This window comes from Salarias fasciatus, chromosome 14, assembly GCF_902148845.1.
Source record: "Salarias fasciatus chromosome 14, fSalaFa1.1, whole genome shotgun sequence".
Taxonomy (NCBI): Eukaryota; Metazoa; Chordata; class Actinopteri; order Blenniiformes; family Blenniidae; genus Salarias; species Salarias fasciatus.
This window is the reverse complement of record NC_043758.1, coordinates 4,157,981-4,178,360: the sequence shown is the minus strand read 5'-3', so window position 1 is coordinate 4,178,360 and position 20,380 is coordinate 4,157,981. Positions and strand designations below refer to the sequence as shown.

At 48.9% G+C, this 20,380-nt stretch overlaps 1 protein-coding gene across 2 annotated transcripts in view; it reads left to right on the top strand.

The window, feature by feature from the left end:
* The first annotated feature begins 234 nt into the window (after positions 1-234).
* The window catches only part of sptbn4b (spectrin, beta, non-erythrocytic 4b), a 55,801-nt gene continuing 35,655 nt past the window's right edge, over positions 235-20,380 (top strand). For both annotated transcript variants that reach the window (XM_030108226.1, XM_030108225.1), the window contains exons 1-22: positions 235-242; positions 7,847-8,004; positions 8,158-8,309; positions 8,429-8,602; positions 10,670-10,761; positions 10,840-10,920; positions 11,003-11,118; positions 11,591-11,703; positions 11,897-12,084; positions 12,224-12,341; positions 12,423-12,581; positions 13,400-13,702; positions 13,804-13,954; positions 14,237-14,373; positions 14,607-14,756; positions 15,707-16,075; positions 16,153-16,367; positions 16,522-16,659; positions 18,430-18,670; positions 18,751-18,909; positions 19,099-19,229; positions 19,313-19,538. In XM_030108226.1, the coding sequence (XP_029964086.1) occupies positions 7,860-8,004; positions 8,158-8,309; positions 8,429-8,602; positions 10,670-10,761; positions 10,840-10,920; positions 11,003-11,118; positions 11,591-11,703; positions 11,897-12,084; positions 12,224-12,341; positions 12,423-12,581; positions 13,400-13,702; positions 13,804-13,954; positions 14,237-14,373; positions 14,607-14,756; positions 15,707-16,075; positions 16,153-16,367; positions 16,522-16,659; positions 18,430-18,670; positions 18,751-18,909; positions 19,099-19,229; positions 19,313-19,538 (3,558 nt within the window). In that variant the 5' untranslated portion in view covers positions 235-242; positions 7,847-7,859. The remainder of the gene's footprint in view (positions 243-7,846; positions 8,005-8,157; positions 8,310-8,428; positions 8,603-10,669; positions 10,762-10,839; positions 10,921-11,002; positions 11,119-11,590; positions 11,704-11,896; positions 12,085-12,223; positions 12,342-12,422; positions 12,582-13,399; positions 13,703-13,803; positions 13,955-14,236; positions 14,374-14,606; positions 14,757-15,706; positions 16,076-16,152; positions 16,368-16,521; positions 16,660-18,429; positions 18,671-18,750; positions 18,910-19,098; positions 19,230-19,312; positions 19,539-20,380) is intronic.

Sequence of the window (20,380 nt, the reverse complement as noted above, 5' to 3'; positions counted from 1 at the left end):
GCCGGTCACCGCTGCAGGCTCGCGGTGCGCGGCGCACACCCCCCGGACCGCTTCTCCACTCAACCGGACGAATCGCTTCCTGGTGTTTTTAAGGACTAATCGAGGGAAGACCGTGCAGGAATAAAAGCGGAGCGCCATGCTCCTCCATTGATGAAGCAGCGCTCTCCTCATCGATTTCACCCAGCGACGTCTTGCTACAGGAGGAGGACAAAACCCATCCGAAACGGCCACTGAAGCTCAAGGTAAGGCGGCAGCATGACTCATTTCTTTCCTTTTTTATCCTGTCATGCTCCTGTGTGAGAGCAGGGAGTCGAGATGCGTGGGTTTTTTTCCCCTCCCCGTGTTTTTTGGTGCGGGGAAGCCGGCCTGCATTTGGGTGCAGGGTACCGCAGTGATCCGGAGAGGGGACGCGCTGTTTCTTCTCGTTTTTTCAGCCTCCATGTGTGATGCCCTGCACGGCCCGGAAAGGATGCTGCTGCTGCCTGACACGCAGCCTTATCTCACCGGGAAACAGCTGTGATTTTCACAGCAGCATAGCGGCCTGCTGCTGCATGTCCTACCCACTCAGATTGGCTTCTTTTTCAACATTTAGAAATCATCTGTGTAACCCAGGTGTGTCTGCATCAGACCTCCCAGCACACTGAACCCATATTTCAGCCTGGAGTCATCATAGTGTGTTTGAAGTGTTACTATCTAACCTTATATCACTTTGGCGTTTTGCCCTCTGTGGTATCAGCTGTCAGATTGAGCTGTCCTGCATCAGTTAAATCATTCACATTATTTTTATGCTTGTTACAGACAAGGCCTGCAGCAGCAGCAGCAGCACATACTATGCTTTAGCAACACAATAAGTAAATGCAATCAAATGAAGAATAAACGCTACAGTTTCATCACAGCTGCAGCAGGAAAGAAATGAGCTGCAAGCTTTGCTTTGCATTACATGTACCACTGCATGTAGTTAGTTTGAGGCCTGTTGGCACATGTGGGGTAGTTTAGTGTTAAAGCTGGTGCAAGGTCGGGGGATTGGAGAGAACAGGAGAGAAAGCGGAGGATGACATTCAAATGGAAGTTTTTTTATGGGAATATTCCAGATCAGGGAAGATGCTGTGCATATATCTCATCCTCTTAGTCAGCAGATGGTTGATCATAACTTTCTATTTGGCGTTGATTAATCTTTTTTCATTGTTATTTTTTAATACTTATTGGACCTCTTTTGGTGTTCAGTAATACTTACACTACCGTGCTTTTATTGCATGTGTTTGTTTGTTCATGCAGTAATAAGTTGCATCATATAGTATGATGTGGTAAGTAGAAACATAGATATTGAAATTACACTTGTATCAAACACTAGAAATGCATATATTTACTCCATGTATGGAACATAACCTTGAAATTTAAGAGAGTACCAATGTAGGCCTTTAAAGTAGTTAATAATGCATTGTTTCAAGCATCTTGGAGACCTTGTAGAGACTTTTTTTTTAGAATTAGGATGACCCACTTCTCTCTGTCTCTCCATGTACCTCTAGACTGACTGTTTCATTCCTGACATTTAATCAGCTCCTGTTAAAATCTTGTGTACGTTTATTGTTTGGTCTTTATTATTCTACCTGGTAAATTCTGGACTGAACAGATGTGTCTGTGATGAATAAGCCTGTAAATATCCTGTCGTTATACTTCACCCATGATGCACCGCATGCATTCGTCACATCTCAAATAATGCATCCCTGCTGGGTTACAGCACAGACGTCTTTTTGACGCGCTTCTCGCCGTTATCCCCGTCCTGTCTGGATGATCGACGGCCTCTCTGGGGGCTCTGGCGCCGCTCCGTTGTTTACCGAACTACAAGGTGACTGTTTTGATTAAGACTCGCGATCCTGCCGACTCAGAACTGGGCGTAGGCTGCTGCTCCTGCTTACAGATGTTGTTTCACTCTGCTGAGGTGAAGTGAGTGAAAGTGACTCAGTGCAGTGTGTAGCGTGCGTGCTGCGTGACGTCACTGTGAAAGACCCAGTGTGTGTGTGTGTGTGTGTGTGTGTGTGTGTGTGTGTGTGTGTGTGTGTGTGTGTGTGTGTGTGTGTGTGTGTGTGTGAGATCGGGGAACAGCTCCTGATCCTGTAGGAAGATCATCCCGGATGAAGTTTGGAACCTGTCTTTAGGCGAAGTAACGGGATGTTTTGGACACTAGAGGCCTCTGTGGCTCATTTGACAGAGCAGATCATCGTCCACCTCCTCCATTTGTTGTTTGATCCCCGATCCCTCTCTGTCTGTGTGTCCACGTATCCTTGAGCATCACTTTGGACCCAGAGTTGCTCCTTCAGATTGTGTTTTAATGGGTGAACATCTCCATTCATGTTTGTCCTCTTTGGATGTTTTGTTTGGATATAAAGTTTCTTTTCTTTTTTTTTTTTTAAAGAGATGGAAAGAAATATGAGGTTGGTAACCAACTTCTTTGATAGTTTTTTACCCCCCCCCCCCCCCCCCCCCCCCCCCATAATCACAGGACTTGTTAATCTGGTTGATTGAAGTTGTGCCACTCTTGATCTTGCTTCAGCCGATCACCTGATATACCTTGATATTGATACGCAGCGTTGTCAAGTAGCTAACAGTACTCATCCTCGCACCCAGAAGTGAAATCATTGCATCTCAATATGTGAATTAATAAAAGAGAGGTCGTTAGTATAATTAATGAGGTAATAAACTCCTGATGTTGTCTTCTCTGTTCTTTCCTCTCAGGTGAAGTAGGTGTGTTTGTCTTCTTTATGTATAACAATGTATAACAATTAAAAAAATAATGAAAAAATATATTTAGTCAGAATTACTGGTTGAATTAGTCGTATATCTTTGTTGCTGTCTGTCCCCTCCTCTTAGTCTGCTTAGATTATCTCTCTGTATGTCTCTAAATTTAATCTCTGAATGGAGAGACGCGCAGTTCCACGTCCGCGGCGTACTTCAGGCTATTCCCGGATCACTGTAGCGGTGAAATGACCAGAGGAAATCGTTACTGTGGCTGATTGATCGCACAGCAGGTTTAGCGTTACTGTTCAGTATGCTACGTCTGATTTGCAATGATGTGCTTTCACAGACGTTTGTGTGAATAGATTAAATTTCAACAAGAAGCCTTTGGATTTGATATTGATAAATAGTATTTATTACATTTATTTCTTTGTCACATTTTTGTGACTTTTGAGAATTCAGAAATCATTTTGTATTCAACTATTATGATTCACCTATATTAAGAGATAGTTTTTTGTCTTTAAAAAACCATTGAGATGCCATTGAACTCTCTGCAGTGCTCCTATCGTCCCCCACTAAACTCCTCGTGTTCGCTGAGATCCGTTTCCTGTTCCTGGATATAGAAGATGGACAAACTCCCAACTTTTCAAGACTAAACTCACATAAATTCTTAAAGACATGAGCCAAATAAAACAATCTAAAATGTGCTCAACAGGATCCAGCTGCAGTTTTTAACGTCTTTTATCATTGGAAACTGTTGGCGTCACGTGAACAGCCGTCTCTGACCTCCGAACTCATCGCCATGTGGCGCCGAACAGCGTCACTGCAGCGTTTTGAGCACTCAGTGTTTGTTTCAAGGGCGTCTGAGCTTTGGCTTCCCGTGTACTGAAAAAGATTAAAGCGTTGTCACTCTTCAGTCATATGGAGGCAAAGCGCCAAAAACCGAGGAAGACAGCAAGGCTGGGCCGGCGTTTCTATTAAACCAGTGGGGTAGCGGTTTGTGATTTATCGTGGATGCTACCACCGACGGCGTATCAGTGATAACCCTGAGTGGTTTAGAGGAGACAGCAGAACGACAGACGGTTCTGCACACACCTGAATGAAATACCTCCAACAGACTCCAGGTCGTTATTCAAATGAGGGAGTTGAAACAGACCCAGTCAATCAGGATGCTGCTTCTGGTTTTCACACACTCGTCATCAGTAACACGTTCATGATCACTGTGCGTCTGGAGCTGTTTATGTTGATGAAGCTACAGGAAAGCTTCATTCATTCTGAAATAAAACTCAGTCCTCAGTACGGCGACGTGGAATCTGACCCCTCAGGTACCGGTGACCTTATCGGCCTGGATAAAGGTTCATCCTTCAGGAGCCGAAGAAAATCGCAACAAAAAGACAGTTACAGATGTACAGCACATCTGTAACTCTTATCTTTACCTCTGTTCTGTTCCTTACAGCACAGTTCTAGACTGTGGCTTATCTGAGCCACACACACACACACACACACACACACACACACACACACACACACACAGCCAGGAGGACAGAGCTTCATGGGGAGATCAGAGCGACTGCTGCTGTTTCACTGTTTGATCTGTGAGTGTTGCAGCAGCAGACTGTGTGCTGGACTGACTGGGACCCATGAACCCTGAGAGCTCCAGAACCCCAGACCCAGAACCCCAGACCCTGAACCTCAGATCCTGAACCCCAGACCCTGAACCCCAGATCCTGAACCTCAGATCCTGAACCCCAGACCCTGAACCCCAGATCCTGAACTGCAGTAGCGACAACATTCTGCTTCAGACTTGCTCTTTTAGTGTCAGCAGCTTGACTCAGCATTTTCTCAGCTTTCACACAAAGTTACTTGAAAGCTGATAAACATGGAAAAGATGAAAATGAGATCCATGAGGATGAATTCTGAAGTGACGTGTTCAATGAAGCGCTTGAAAATATTCTGTTGTGATGAGAGCCTGACTCCCGACCGGTTTTTTGTTCGTAACAGAAGACTCACACTTCCTGCTGTTTTTAAAACATCTGGCTGCGTCAGCTTGAACTCAATGAAGCCTCCAGTCTTTACGTGGCTGTATGGACTGAAAAATGAATCAGAATAACAGGCATGGTAACCAAGACATGGGATTATTATGAGAGAGAGATGTGATCACATGAATAATGTGATCACTTCAGTTTATCCCGCTCAGTTATTCTCAGTATGTCAGTGACTTTCATGCACCGTCTGGTTACCATGAATCAGTAAAGAGCATAAAGGAAACATTCTGGTGCCTCAGAAAGGAGACGAAATCACACTGAGCTGAATGTAAGGCTGGTTTTACTAATCCTGCAGGCTGTGTGTGTGTGTGTGTGTGTGTGTGTGTGTGTGTGTGTGTGTGTGTGTGTGTGTGTGTGTGTGTGTGTGTGTTGTGATTTCCAGATACATCATTGACTTTTTTTCCTGGGGCTCAGTTCATGCCTGAACAGCTGAGTCTGGTTATTAGAATAGGCATGATAACACACACACACACACACACACACACACACACACACACACACACACACACACACACACACACACACACACACACACACACACACATCAGGGCAGTCCTTGGAGCTGTGAGTTCTACTGATTGAAAGACACCAGGTGGTTGAGGTTTGGCGAGGAACACGGCAAGGAGAACAAAGGACACACACACACACACACACACACACAGCTTTTATTCTGGACGTTTGAAGAGCAGAAGCCGTCTTCCGAGGAGCCTCAGCAGTTCCTGGTGTCACTCTGTGCGATCAGCGGCGCTCTCCGTCAGTCCCACCCGCCTCTGGCTGGAGGCTCTCTGCACACACACTCCCAGGTGAACCTGTGAGCTTCGGTCGACTCACTGCTGTTCAGCCAGCCTTGCTCTGATCCCTCGTTCCCGGAGAAGGAACGTCGAGCGGCGATTCTCTCTCTGGGGAGGACTGAAGTGAGAAATGCGAGGGGAGCTGGGGATCTGAGGTGTGAGGTCTCCCCGTCAGCTGCCACTCATGTCGAAGTTACTAAACAAACCAGATGGGTGCTGTGTCAATACATTGTGAACTGTCAGCTCCAGGTACATTGTTGTCTTGTGATCACACTCAGCTCGTGTGTGTGTGTGTGTGTGTGTGTGTGTGTGTGTGTGTGTGTGTGTGTGTGTGTGTGTGTGTGTGTGTGTGTGTGTGGAACCTCCTGGTTTCTGAGCCCCAACTGCAGTCCTCAGTCTGCTTCACCAAAGAGCGCAGTGTGATGCTCTGCTCCTCTCTCTCTCCAGGGAGGACGGCTGAGTGCATGTGAACCTCTCCTCTCTCGCTCCGTCTCGCAGAGCAAGATGACATTTAGTCCATACAGCCACCGTGCTTTCACTGGCTTTTCTTCTTCTTCTTTTCTTTTTTTCTTTTCTTTTTTTTTTTTGCTATAGTGACAACTGTGAGCACAGAGTTTTATTGCAGACAGGGGGTGGGGGGGCAGGATACAAAGACTTTCAGAGCACAGAGGCAGAAAAACAGAAAATAACATTTTGAACACATGTAAACAGAGCAACCAGTGAGCTTTGGCTTCTAAAGTTTCATCTAAAAGCAGGATCAACACCTCCCTTTTTAATAAGACGTTTAACTAATCCCCTTTGTAATGTTTTAAAATGCTTATTTATTCATTTATCAATCTATATGCTGTAATTAAACTGTGATATTCTTCTTAATGCACAAATCAAAGCGTCATCAGATCCTGTCAATGCATAAACCTTTTAATGTCCACAGTGTGTCTGAGTGGGAGAGGACATTTTTCATTCTGATTTCTTCCAGGTGGGGGTTTGGTGGGGTTGGGGTGAAAGGTCGGCTCATGGTCGATGGGTTCAGATGACCGCCAAACATCCGAGAGAAGGGAAAACTGCTACATCAGCCTTTATTTAAATAAACACTGGAAGGCATCATCAGCCGTAGTTCTTTGTGTTATAAGTTTATAGAAGGTAAAAGACAACAGTGGCTCCATCCTGAAATGAATAAACCAGCAAGACAAGTCAAAATCAAAAATGAAAACACAAAATAAACCTTTTCTGAGTCTGTTACACAATCTGGACTTACAGAAAATGAGGGTATTTACAAACAAGACATGTCTCTTAACTAACATTTAAAATCACTGTGTCTACACCCACCCCCACCCCCCAGGCCCGCTGGTGGAAAAAGTCAATAAAGATGCAACTGTGCGTACACACACACACACACACACAAACACACACACACACACAAATATGTTCCTTCCCCTCCTCCTCCTCCTCATCGCAGGAGCACCAAATGGCAGATTTTATGTCCTGTGGGCACATCTGCTCTTCAGCCAGAACACCCATCGCACGGTGTTCATCCATCACAGCTCGGGTGGGGGGTGGGGCCGGGGGGGCTGGGACACTAATAAGACAGTGTTGTTTCACCTTCATTCAGACCATGCATCTTTCTCACTGTCAACATTTCTACCCAACCCCACCTCTGGAGGGCAGACGGCTAAAAATGCTCCCTGAAGCTCCGTAACTTTACTTTTCGCTCGCGCTGTCTGTACTTCCCCCACGGATGAATACTACTTTGTGATTTCTCTGAGAAATGGAGATGTTATTTTTGTCGTCCTTTCTCTACCTGTCAGCGCAGAGACGAGCGAAGCAAAAGAGTTTGTGTCGTCTGAGCCTTCAGAGAGATTTTATTTTAAGCTCCGCTATTGTAAAACACTTTGACGCCGAGGACAGGCGCTGCATCATTCATGAACAGGAAGCAGCTCTTACTCACTGACCCCCTTTAGTTGTTCATTTTGTGAATTTTTTTTTGCAACCGCAGTTTTGTTGTCTGCGGGGCACTGAGCGGTAGTGGTTAGCTGTGCTGCCTCACAGCATTAAAGTTCCTGGTTTGATCCCGCTGTGTGACGGTGCCTCGTCTGTGTGGAGGTGCGAACAGCTTTTCACCGGTGGGCATGAAGCAACGCTGCTGTCTTCACCTTCAGTGTGTGTGTGTGTGTGTGTGTGTGTGTGTGTGTGTGTGTGTGTGTGTGTGTGTGTGTGTGTGTGACTGTGCTCACACCCGTCACGTCGGGGTGTAACGGCGTGCCGCGCTGTGTGTTGCAGGGCGTCGGGCGCGATGGCTAATGCCTCCCCAGACCTGGACAACGCGGAAGCCCAGCGCCAGCTCAACAACAACAACCGACCGATCGGCTCCGGGTTCTGGGAGACGGAGTGCACCAGCTCCAAGCTGTTCGAGTGCTCCCGCATCAAGGCCTTGGCAGGTCAGAGGTCGCGCAGATCAATGAAGTCCTGAGCAATGAGCAGCCCGTTAGCTTCACTGTTCGCTGCATTGCGATGGCGCTTCACAGAGGGCTCCAAACGGGTCGTTCTTCGCTTCCATTTTCTTTATTTTGTGCTGATTGTTTTTTCCTCAGATGAGCGAGATGCGGTGCAGAAGAAGACTTTCACTAAGTGGGTGAACTCCCACCTGGCCAGAGTGTCCTGCCGCATATCCGACCTCTACAACGACCTGAGGGATGGATACATGCTCACCAGACTGCTGGAGGTCCTGAGTGGAGAGCTGCTGGTGGGAACACATACACACACACACACACACACACACAACAGTGTAATTACACTGAACGAGGTACCTCTGACTGGTTGGATCTCAGTAACAGTCTTACTTCCGATGCTTTGCGTCTCCAGCCGAGGCCGACGCGGGGCCGCATGAGGATCCACTGCCTGGAGAATGTGGACAAGGCCCTGCAGTTTCTCAAGGAGCAGAGGGTCCACCTGGAGAACGTGGGCTCGCATGACATCGTGGACGGAAACCACCGCCTCACCCTCGGCCTCATCTGGACCATCATCCTGCGTTTCCAGGTAACCTTTCTGAAAACAGTCCGTGGTTTAGTTCCCGCGGCTCGGCAGTCCCTGTCCGGTTTCTCCGCATCGCTCCTGTCGTCAGTTTTCTCCGTCTGATCGGGGATGCTTTAAGCCTCTGAACGACGCTGGCTGGCTCAGGTTGCCATGGTACCCAGTGAAGCATGGCGCTGCTCAAGTCAGCAGCAGCAGCAGCAGCAGCATCATTTGGGCCGAGCGCTTCGGTTTGCCTGAAAACCGTCACGGCTGCAGCGTCATCGCCGCGCGACGGCGACGGTTCGGCGGACGGAGCCTGAAAGTCACTCTGTGGCCGAGAGGAAGCAGCCGCCTGCCGGTCTGCTCTCCAACAAGGACGCACGCACACACACACACACACACACACACACACACACACGCACTGCCTCGCCTGTCATTCACACGCACTCACCTGCAGTTTTCCAGACCTTTGCACTGCAGCAGCGGTGATACAGGATCACTTCCTCTGCTGTAAGTACTCCATCAGCCTGCAGCTCCGCTTTGTTCCGCCTCAGTGCGACAGGCAGCGTGGCCTCGGCACAGAACGCTGACGCCGTGCTTCTTCAGACCCTTCTGTAGCGTTCGCAGCACACACTCGCCTGCTCGATGCCTCCCGGGAGCCGGCGTTGTCATGCAGGGCCCGGCGGCCCACCACCAAGCATTTCAACAGAGAGCCATCTCACAGTGTGTGTGTGTGTGTGTGTGTGTGGGGGGGGGGGGCTCTCTGCAGAGGCATGAAAAGGATGAATACTGTTCAATATGGCTGAGTGAGGAGTTGAATTGCTGTTGAATTCCAGTTTTCAAAATGCCAGCTGTCATTTAAAATCCCATTTCTGTTTTTAAGTTATAATCTTTTTTTTTGGATGTAAAACAAAATTGATTACGTTCTGAATACATCATAAATGTTACAGAGTGACCGTGATCTCTGCCTGACTTTCAGAAAACAACAGTTTTTCATTGTTTAGGTTGTTATATTCAGTTCAGGGACCACAGAGATGATTTGAAAATGAAGGCATAGTAACTTTTCTCTCAAAATATAAACAACTCCTAGAACACAACCTGAGAATGTTCTTATTTTACTGTACTTTTTCAATTGAAATTCTCTTTTGATGGCAAAAGCCTGTTGGTTTTTCCCGTTTTCTTCGGCTCATTCTCACATGATGGTTTTGATTTGAACGTAATTCTCTGAGATTGACGGCTGCATCAACCGATCAGCTGCACGGTCCCCGGCTTCCCTCCAGCGTAGAACTTCTGAGGCTGCGTGCCGTCATGCCTCTGTCTACATTTGATCCTCTGTTTCATCCGTAGTGCCACTAAAGCAGCCGCGGTCTTATAGTTTAGACTGCGATTCGCCTCCGTTCGCTGGAGCTTGGCTCTCGTCCCGGCCTGCCTCCTCCTCTCTCCACCGCCTCTTCAATTTTACATGTGCTGAGAAAGGAGTGCGAAGCAGGAGGCCGACGCTCAGGAGTAAATACACGAGTAGAGAGTGGAGCTGACCTGCAACTTTCACTGTGCTCCATCAGTGATGTGGGATGAATCAGCCTTCTAATCGTTAATATATATATGTAAACATTATTATTCTCCAGTTTAGTCATTAAGAGTGTTTGTATTGTGACTGAAAGGACAAAAAGAGGAGTGTGATCATAGAGGCTACAGTCTCAACGTGGGTTTTATTCCCAGGTTCGAGTCTCTTATTTTTGCTTTGTCTTCATGTGTGTTTAACAAACGTGAACACGTTGATCTTTCACACACAGATCCGTGTGTGTGTTCATGTGTGTTTGCGCCGCCGGCAGCAACAGATTTCAGGGCGTCACGTCCCCAATTACCTCGGATCATGTCACTGTGACGTGATTGGCCGAATGGCCGTCGCTGTCACCTACCATCACACGCTGTAGCGGCTCGGGCGCCTCGCGTTCTGTTTCCTGTCACACACGTTCTCTCTGGTTTCCCTTCACCTCAGTGTTCTCTGTCACGTCTGTTCTGTTCAGGAGCGCAGGAAGAAAAAAAATGTTTTCTTCCTTCTTAAAATCTCCGCCTCGTGTTTTTCCTCAGATCCAGGTGATCAAGATCGAGACGGAGGACAACAGAGAGACGCGCTCGGCTAAAGATGCGCTGCTGCTCTGGTGCCAGATGAAGACGGCGGGGTAAACAAACGCAGAAGCTGCAGCTGCAGTGACGCTGCTGTCCAGACCGGCTGGTCACGCTGTGTCTCCACTCCACAGATATCCTGAGGTCAACATCCAGAACTTCACCACCTGCTGGAGAGACGGCCTGGCCTTCAACGCACTCATACACAGACACAGGTTAAACACACACTCACACACACGCGTCTCATGCCGCCTCGTTTCAACACTCTGCTCCTCTAAACGGCGTTTTTCTGACCAGACCGGATCTGATCGAGTTTCACAAGCTCACCAGATCCAATGCAACTCACAACCTCCAGCAAGCCTTCAACATCGCCGAGCAGCACCTGGGCCTCACCAAGCTCCTGGACCCCGAAGGTGAGCCCTGACCGGGGACGGAAAGCCGCCACGCACACACCACCCGGGAGAAAGGTCTCAGCGAGGGTTACAATAGGGAAAAGAAGAGCTTTTTGTTTTTACTCCAACAGTGTCTGCAACTCTGGTTCCTGTAGCTGTGGAGCGAAGTTTAGATCAGGCTTCGAAAGTCCAGAAATGATTACAAAACTTCACACTTCATCTGTGATTATTCCACGCAGATAGAGAGACTGTGAAAGTGGATTTGGATTTGTTCCAGGTCTTCTTATTAGATGTTCTTGTGCAAAATATGGCTAAAATGGGTAGAAATTGTTCACAAAGCCTTCAGCTTCCAGCCAGATCTTTCATCTGAAATCATTGTTTCCTTATATCCCTGAAAGCAGAAGAACCAATAAAAGTGTCAAAATATGAAAGGTGGGTTTGTTCTCTGTCTCGTCTGAGCTGAGAGCTTCTCTGTCTCGTCTCTCCCGTTCAGATGTGAACACAGAAAACCCAGATGAAAAGTCCATCATCACATACGTGGTCTCGTACTACCACTACTTCTCCAAGATGAAGGCTCTTATTGTGGAGGGGAAGAGGGTTGGCAAGGTAACAGACTCACTCTTCCACGACCTGCTGTGCATGTCGACCCGAGGGGAGGAGGCTGGGGATAAATAAAGTTACCTGAACTGAGTTATCACATCTTTATAGTCATTTAAAAGCTCTCAGTAAAACTCTACGTCACTTCTACAGGAATAGAAATAACATTGTCCCTCTGTCCGTCCCTCCTCCCGTCCCTCAGGTGCTGGACAACTGTGTGGAGGCGGAGAAGATCGTCAACCGCTACGACGCGCTGGCGTCTGACCTGCTGGACTGGATCGAGAAGACCATCGCTGTCATCAGCAACCAGAAGTTCGCCAACTCTCTGACCGGAGTCCAGCAGCAGCTGCAGGCCTTCACAACCTACTGCACTATAGAGAAGCCCATCAAGTCCGTGCTCCGCGCTCGCCGCCACCTATTGACCCTTTATTACAGAAATGAATTATTAATGATTTACCTCACAATCCAGAATTACCAGGAAATCAGAAACGTGAAGTTATCCATCTCTCCCACCTGTCTCCCGATCCAGGTTTCAGGAAAAAGGGAACCTTGAGGTCCTTCTCTTCACCATCCAAAGCAAACTCAGAGCCAATAACCAGAAACCCTACGTGCCTAATGACGGGAAGCTCATCTCAGACATTAACAAGGTAACTCTGCTCTAACTTACAGGCAGTATTTTCCCTGTGACCCCCTCTGCCTCCTCTAATACTCCTCCCGCCGCTGCGCAGGCCTGGGAGCGGCTGGAGAAGGCGGAGCATGAGAGGGGCGTGGCTCTGAGGAAGGAGCTGATTCGTCAGGAGAAGCTGGAGCTGCTGGCCCAGCGCTTCGACCACAAGACCACCATGAGGCAGGCGTGGCTCAACGAGAACCAGAGGCTGGTCTCACAGGTGGGGAGCTCCTGATGTTCCTGCTGGAGTAAAGCTCCATGTTTTCAAGGCAGCTAAAAAAACAACATCGGCTCGAATGCGACACCCCGGGAGTCCGAGCGGCTGTTCGCCTCTCTGCTGATAATGCTAGTGTCCATGCAGGCTGCAGAAACTGATGCTTTTATTTTGATAAATTAGTCTGGAGCAGAGTTCTGCAGCCTTAACGGCCAAAAGAGAAGTTTAGTTTCTGAGTTTCGCCCGTTTATTTAACTCTTTTAGCTGCTTGAACTGTTTTGGCTCCTTTTATGGCATTTTTGCGTGATATTTTTTTTCCCTACATTTAAACGTTATTTTCTTTTAGAAATTCTGATCATTTTAGGGTTTTTAACACTGTTTTATTTGTTTTGTTTTATTATTTCCCATTTCGTGTGACTTTAGCTATTATGTCCTTATTGATGTTGTTCTTTTTCAAAGCTATTTAGCCAAGAGTTAAAAGTCCTTTTGAAAAGGACTGGTTTGTAAACGAAATGAAAAAATGAAGAAATGTTAATTTTATGTGTAATTTAGGGAAAGCTTTCAGAAGCTCCAGAGCTGCAGCTTGAAAACTCCTGATCTGAAATAAAACACCCATCAATCAAACAGTCATTTCAGTTTGATAAAATATTTCAAGTTGTTCTTGACAGTTTTAAAGTTTTAAAAGCTAAAACTAAGAAAAAAGTTTTAATATGTTGATTTGCTGTTGTTTTAAGCGCCGGTCTGATTGAGAATGAGATGGTTTGTATTGAGCCGAGTGAATCTGAACCAAACGTGTAACGTTTCATCTCTTTTCCACACCGAAGGACAACTTCGGCTACGACCTCCCGGCCGTGGAGGCGGCGATGAAGAAGCACGAGGCCATCGAGGCGGACATCGCCTCGTACGAGGAGCGGATCGGCGTGGTGGTGGAGCTGGCGGCGGAGATGGAGGCCGAGGGATACTACGACATCCGGCGGATCTCCGCGCGCAAGGAGAACATCCTGGGACAGTGGAGCCTGCTGAAGGAGCTGGTGGCCGGCCGGAGGACTCGGCTGGAGAAGAACCTGGCCCTGCAGAAGACCTTCCAGGACATGGTGTACATGATCGACTGGATGGAGGACACGCAAGTACGAACCCCAGCCCTGACCTCATGTTGACGAGCAGTGGAGTTTCCGCTTTGGAACGACGAGGAGTGAACTTGCTGCCTGCCTCCCGGTTCTCCCTCCAGGTGCAGCTGCTGTCGAAGGACTTCGGGAAACATCTGCTGGAGGTGGACGACCTGCTGCAGAAGCACAGCCTGCAGGAGGCCGACATCAGCGTGCAGGCCGAGAGGGTGGAGACGCTCAACGCCGCCGCACTCAAGTTCACCACCGTGGAGGGTACGCACGCACGCACGCACACATGCACATGCGCAGTGTAAACCTTGACATGTTTTTTTGTTTTTTCTTTACTTGTTCACTTCTTTTTCCTTTGTTTCTAAGAAATCAAAGTACATGGTGCAAATCATTAGCATAGACCTTTTTCGTATTGTTGTCTTGCCTGTTTTTAAAAATAGTTCAGACACACTTCAGCTGGAGTCACAGTGTTTTCATGAGTCGGGCTCAGAGTTTGAATGATTTAAGGGGCTGTTTGTTTGTCTGTTTTGTTTCTTAACCGGTCAGGTTACCAGCCCTGCGACCCGCAGGTGATCTGTAACCGGGTAAACCACGTCTCGTCTTGTCTGGAGGAGCTGAAGCAGCTGGCAGCTAAACGCCGCTCGGAGCTGGAGGAGTCCAGACAGCTGTGGGCCTTTTTCCAGGTGACACTCTCTCACTTTGTTTCACTCCTACATGACTTTTTTCACTGTCTTCCCACAACACAGATTCGCAGATTCAAAGAATTCAATCTTTCAGTCATGATTTTCAGCTTTATTTTTCTTCTGTTATCTTTCTTTAGATTTCTGTTATTCCATCTTCTCTGCTGTGTGTCGTTGTATTTATTTATCCATTAAAGTGATCGGTTGTATGACGCCCGGTGTGTTTGGTGTCGCAGGAGCTGGAGGAGTCGGCGGCCTGGATCCGGGAGAAGAGCGCCATCCTGGGCGCTCAGGGCTATGGGAAGGACCTGAGCAGCGTGCTGAGGCTGCTGCAGAAACACAAGACGCTGGCCGGGGAACTGCTGGCTCACCGTTCACTGCTGCAGGTGTGTGTGTGAGTGAGTGTGTGTAGGGGAATATGCACCTGGAATACATACAGTACCTGTAAATCCTGTTCTGAACTATATGTACCTGCTTTCACTGTCATTTATAAATCATCTTACTGCAAATATAGTGTTGAACACATGTTTATACGGTTACAGTTTCAAATTGTTATCATGTAACATAGTTATTCAGGGTTCTTGCTCAACATATTTCATTTTTTTGTGATTCATATAAAACCAAAAGTGAGATATTATCAATTTAAAACGTAGGGATGCACCAATGTGAAAATTTGGACCGATACTTTTGTGTTAAAAAATGACGAACATGATCCGACGTTAATGCCGTTATATTGTGCCTCCCTTTAAAAAAGTAGAATAAATAATAGGGAGTGGTGGAAAACTGCTGCTGGTGAAGTGCAGTCAATACAGTGCAATGCAGTTGTTAAGAAACAGCGTTTCAGATCGTTCCAGAGCCTGGGAGCAACGGCCTGGAATGATCGGGCTCCTCTGGTCTTGAAGCGGTACGCGGCACCTTTAAGAGATTCTGGTCCGCAGACCTTAAAGCCCTCACAGGGGAGTAAGGCTGGAGCAGATCGCGAATATAAGAGGGAGCTTGGTCGTGCAAGGCCCGAAAGGTTAAAACCAAAATCTTAAAGTTAACTCTATAAGAGGCTGGCAGCCAATGAAGCTCCTTCAAAATGGGAGAAATGCGGGTCCATCTGTTTGTGCGGGTCAAGATTCTTGCTGCAGAGTTTTGCACAAGTTGCAACCTCGAAAGCTCCTTCTTATTCAGGCATGAGAACAAGCTGCAGCAGCAGCAGTGTGGCGTCGCTACGTTAGAATTTGTCACGTCTGCTGTCGGTTGGTGTTCTGGTTCGTCCGTCCTGAAAGCAGCAGTGCTCCGGGTGTTGAAGTCACTGTGACGCTGACGGATCCGGTCCGTCCTCCCGCAGAACACCATGAAGCGAGGGAAGCAGATCCTGAGCGAGAAGAGCTTCGGCACGGCGGGGATCCAGGAGCACATCATGGAGGTGAAGAGCGAGTGGAAGAGGCTGGAGGACCAGGCGGCGCAGCGCCTGGGCCACCTGCAGGAGGCGCTCAACTTCTTCCAGTTCTCCACCGAGACGGACGACCTGGTGGCGTGGCTGCAGGACGCCTACCGCCTGGTCTCCAGCGAGGACTTCGGCCACGACGAGTACTCCACCCAGTCGCTGCTGAAGAAGCACAAGGGCGTGAGCGAGGCGGTGGACAAGCACCGCCTGCACGTCATCGCGCTGCGCAAACACGTGGTGGCGCTGCCGCTGCAGTATAGGGAGCAGGAGGTGGGTGACGCTTGCGCTCGCGGGCCGGCGGCGCCCGGAGCCGCGCGGCCTCACCCGTCTCCCCTCCCTCCCCGCAGGAGGTGCAGGTGCGGATGGGGGAGGTGGAGCAGCTGTACACGGAGGTGGCGGAGGTGGCCGTGCTCCGGCAGCAGTGGCTCCACGACGCCCTGGCCGTCTACCGCATGTTCAGCGAGGTCAACGCCTGCGAGCTGTGGATCGACGAGAAGGAGCAGTGGCTGGACAAGATGGACATCCCCGAGAAGCTGGAGGACGTGGAGGTGGTGGCACACAGGTGAGGAGGGGATGGAGGCTTTACTTCTTATGTTCAGAATCTTGTTTAGTTTTCTTCCCTCTGAACTGTAACCCTGAAGTGACTCCCTGTCGTTTGCGCGGTGACACAGCGGTCCGCTGCACGCGCCCAGATCTCACCTTACCCTGTGTGGCAGGTTCGAGAGCCTGGACCAGGAGATGAACAGCCTGATGGGAAGGATCCTGGACGTGAATCAGATCGTGCAGCAGCTCCTCGACGGAGGTCATCCGTCTTCCACAGAGGTCAGAGGCTGCCAGGACCACCTCAACTCCAGGTACGCAGAAGACACTGACCTCACAGCTGCTGCAGCTTTTATTAATTAGAATAATGATAATAATAATAATAGTATATTCAGTTAAAAAAAACACTTAAATCAGCCAAGAAAATCAATAGAAAGTCCAAAACAAGGGTGTTTCTCTGAAAGCTATTTGCCAGAGACTCACATCAGTGTCGTCATGTAAAGGAAACTAATGAGAAACGAGACTCAACCTGAATGTTGAGAAGCGCCTGGTCATGTTCAGCTGATCTCTCCGTCTTTTCTGGTTTTTAAACGCGGGCCCGGGGACTTGTTCTTTCTGTCAGAAGGTTTATTTAGCCGTCTGCTGGCTGGGCCCGGTGCGTGCTGGTGGCCGGTTCACAGGCGGCCCTGGACCCGGCAGAGTCCAGCAGTCCTGTGACCTTGGCGCGTGGCGCCGGTCTCAGCGTGGCCATCTGTGCTCTCTTTCTCGTTCAAGACCCACGTCAGCCAGGAACGCTCGTCCCAAAAATAAAAAGAAATCAACCATAAACATGAGAAAAAAAATCCCCTGCTTGTCTCTGAATATTAAAACTGTTCCAGTTCTCATATTTTGAGACTCTGCTCTTCTATTTATAGGCCTGAAAAAATAAACCTCAAGCTAGTTAAAAAAAATAGAACAGAATCTCTCTTTTATCTGATATTGCCTTAAAAACATCTCTCAATGGAAGAAATATTAAGTGAGTATTCTGTAATTTCCAGTTTGGTGACTCCGTCGTTTGGCACGTGTGGAATTTCCTCTTTGTTTTCTGCTGAAGCTTCTGCTCAGCTCTGCTGGTTCGCTGCTCACAGCGAAGCGAAACTTTGATTTCAGTTTAGATTTTCGTTCCCTCAAGACTTCTTGACTCGCAGTGTGGTGTTTGAGCTGGAGAAAAACACATGCAGTCTTTTCCGTGATGATCTGAACAGAGTTTGCACCTTCTACCTCCCGAAAGCTCCTAATTATGACGTGAACTAAAAGTTGATTAGAGTTGGATTGAATTTCTGACCTTTGACCTCCATCAAGAGATGGATTTTACTCAAGTAGATACTTTTACTTCAAGTAGAATTTCATCAAAGTAACGATACCGTAATCTTAATTCCTTACGTTTGATGATCTGATTGCAGTAACCAGAGCCAGTCATGAGAGACCTGCTGTGGCTCTGAGCTCAGTGTCACCGAGCTGTTTTCCTTCCTGAGTGCAGAGATCCGTGTGTGCGTGTGTGTGTATGTGTGTGTGTGTGTGTGTGTGTGTGTGTGTGTGTGTGTGTGTGTGTGTGTGTGTGTGTGTGTGTGTGTGTGTGTGTGTGTTGGTTGGCTGAGCGGGTGTGTGTTGAGACCTGCTGGTCTGGAGCAGATTCAGGGGAGCATGTTGTTTGGCGATCTGGTGATCTGAGCAGCAGACGAGACTGAGAGCAGAGCAGAGCAGAGAGCAATCGAACCGGGACTCCGGCTCCGGGGTTAAATCAGGTCCTCACCGCTCCAACCTCAACGCACAACACTGATGCTTCTGTTTATAGTACTGGATTATTCACATATGAATCATGATTTTTTTTGTGCTTTTTGAAGTCATATTTCTGCTGCTCTACTATCAGTCACTATGAAAAATCATCAATATTAATGGCGGGACCTGACTGGAAAAAAAAAAAAAAGCTCAGTATTTGCTGCGTTGTGCTTCCTGCATTAGATTCCTGAACCTGAAAGGTTCCCTGCCCGTGTCTTAAACCTGTGAATCTCAGTCGCGGTCTCCCTGCTGTGGCCCTGAACCAGGTGGAACAGCATCGTGGAGCTGGTGGAGCAGAAGAAAGACCAGATGGACTCCATGCTGCGGCTGCAGAACTACCTCCTGGAGTGCGCCGAGATCAAGTCCCAGATCCAGGAGAAGAGGAAAGCCATCGACGCCACCCAGTACGTGGGCAGCGACCTGGGCGGAGTCCTGGCCCTGCAGAGACGCCTCTCCACCATGGAGGGCGCCCTGTCGGTGCTGGAGCCCAAACTGCTGCACCTGCAGGTGGGGGAAGCAGGAATCACAGAGGTCATGTGATAAAGGTCATGAAGAAAGAGGGTCACGGGTCGTGTTGTCCTCCGCAGGAAGAAGCGGAGCATCTGGCCACCGCCCACCAGAGCCGCGCCATGGAGGTCCTCATGCCGTTCGACGGCATCAGCGTGGAGTGGGAGGAGCTGAAACGGACACTGCAGGGCTGCGAGGACTCGCTGATGGTGGCCAGCAGGCTGCAGAGCTTCATACAGGTACCGGGGCTCTGAGGTCCAGCCGGGGGACGGGGGTCCTGAAGGGACTGCAGACTCAGACGTAAACAGTTCAGAGATTTCAGCCGACTGGAATCAATCGACCAGTCTGACCTTTCATTCTATTTCAAATCAATCCATGTGGATTCATGAATCGGAAAGCTCGAAATGTGAATCCGGCTTGTCTCCCAGGACCTGGACTCCTTCCTCACCTGGCTGGTCCAGACGCAGACGTCCGCCGCCTCCGACCAGCTCCCCAACAACCTGGAGGAGGCCGAGAAACTCATCAACAAGCACGCCGCCCTGAAGGAGGAGATCGGCCGGTGGGTGCAGCGGAACCCGTGGAGCTCGTGGCGTCCGGGCGTCTGGAGAGCGTCTGGGCAGCACTGTGTCGTCTGTCGCGCAGGTACGAGGAGGACTACGAGCGCCTGCAGGCCATGAACGAGCTGCTGGAGTCGGAGGAGGCGCCGCTGCCGCAGGCCGCCCTGCAGCAGTGGCTCCAGAAGCTGGACGTGGGCTGGAACAAGCTGCTGGAGATGTGGGAGAGCCGCAGAGAGGTCCTGGTCCAGGCCCACATCTTCCACCTGTTCCTGAGGGACGTCAAGCAGGCCGAGTCCTTCCTGAACAACCAGGTGAGCGCCACAGCCCGACAGACCGGCAGCAGAGCGTCTGCACTATGATTAGATTCCCTGCAGTGGCTGGTTTTGATGGTGGCAGACCAGAAGACACGGAGCACAAATAGAACTGTCAACTTGAGTCTATTTATAACCTGCCAGGGTTTCTGAATTCTCATGAACAGACTGCAGTCACTGCGGAGTTCTGATGCTGGTTGTGTTACTCTGAGAATGGCCGAGCGGACTGCATCACCGGTCGCTTCCGAGCGTCGAGCCTGTCTGTGCGTCTGTCCTGAAATGTCACGGCGGGCGGGGGCGGAGTCGACCCCGACTCCCGCGTCTCCTCCGGTCCGCTGCCGTGCGCGCCGGCACCCGCCTCTCGTCGTCGGCCCGGAGGGCCAGATGCGGAGAGAGCAGCGCTTCTGCTTCGATAACCATCAAAGACGAGTCGGGCCATTGATCTCTGTCTGCTTCGCCCTTGTTTTCCTCCGCTGTGCACTTTGATTAGTTTTCCCTGCATCCTCAGACCGCATGCATTCACAATACCTGCTTCTAAGGTTTTATTTTTGAAAACACGGATATTTGTGGGTCTTAGTAAGTTGACAGAACAAAGTACAATACTGCTTCTTTGAATATCAACTCAGTAACTACATTTGATGGATAAAAACAGATATTTACATGATGGTGTGTTGTCTCCATACTGTAGTAATGCAACAATTCATGCAACACAAGACAGTGGAAAAACACCAGACTCAAGTGGAGCTCTCAATCTGAGTATTTCAGTGTAACTTTGATGTGGCTACAAAATAAATATACTGGTGATATAAAACACAGTTTCTCATAGATGTCATGATTTAGGA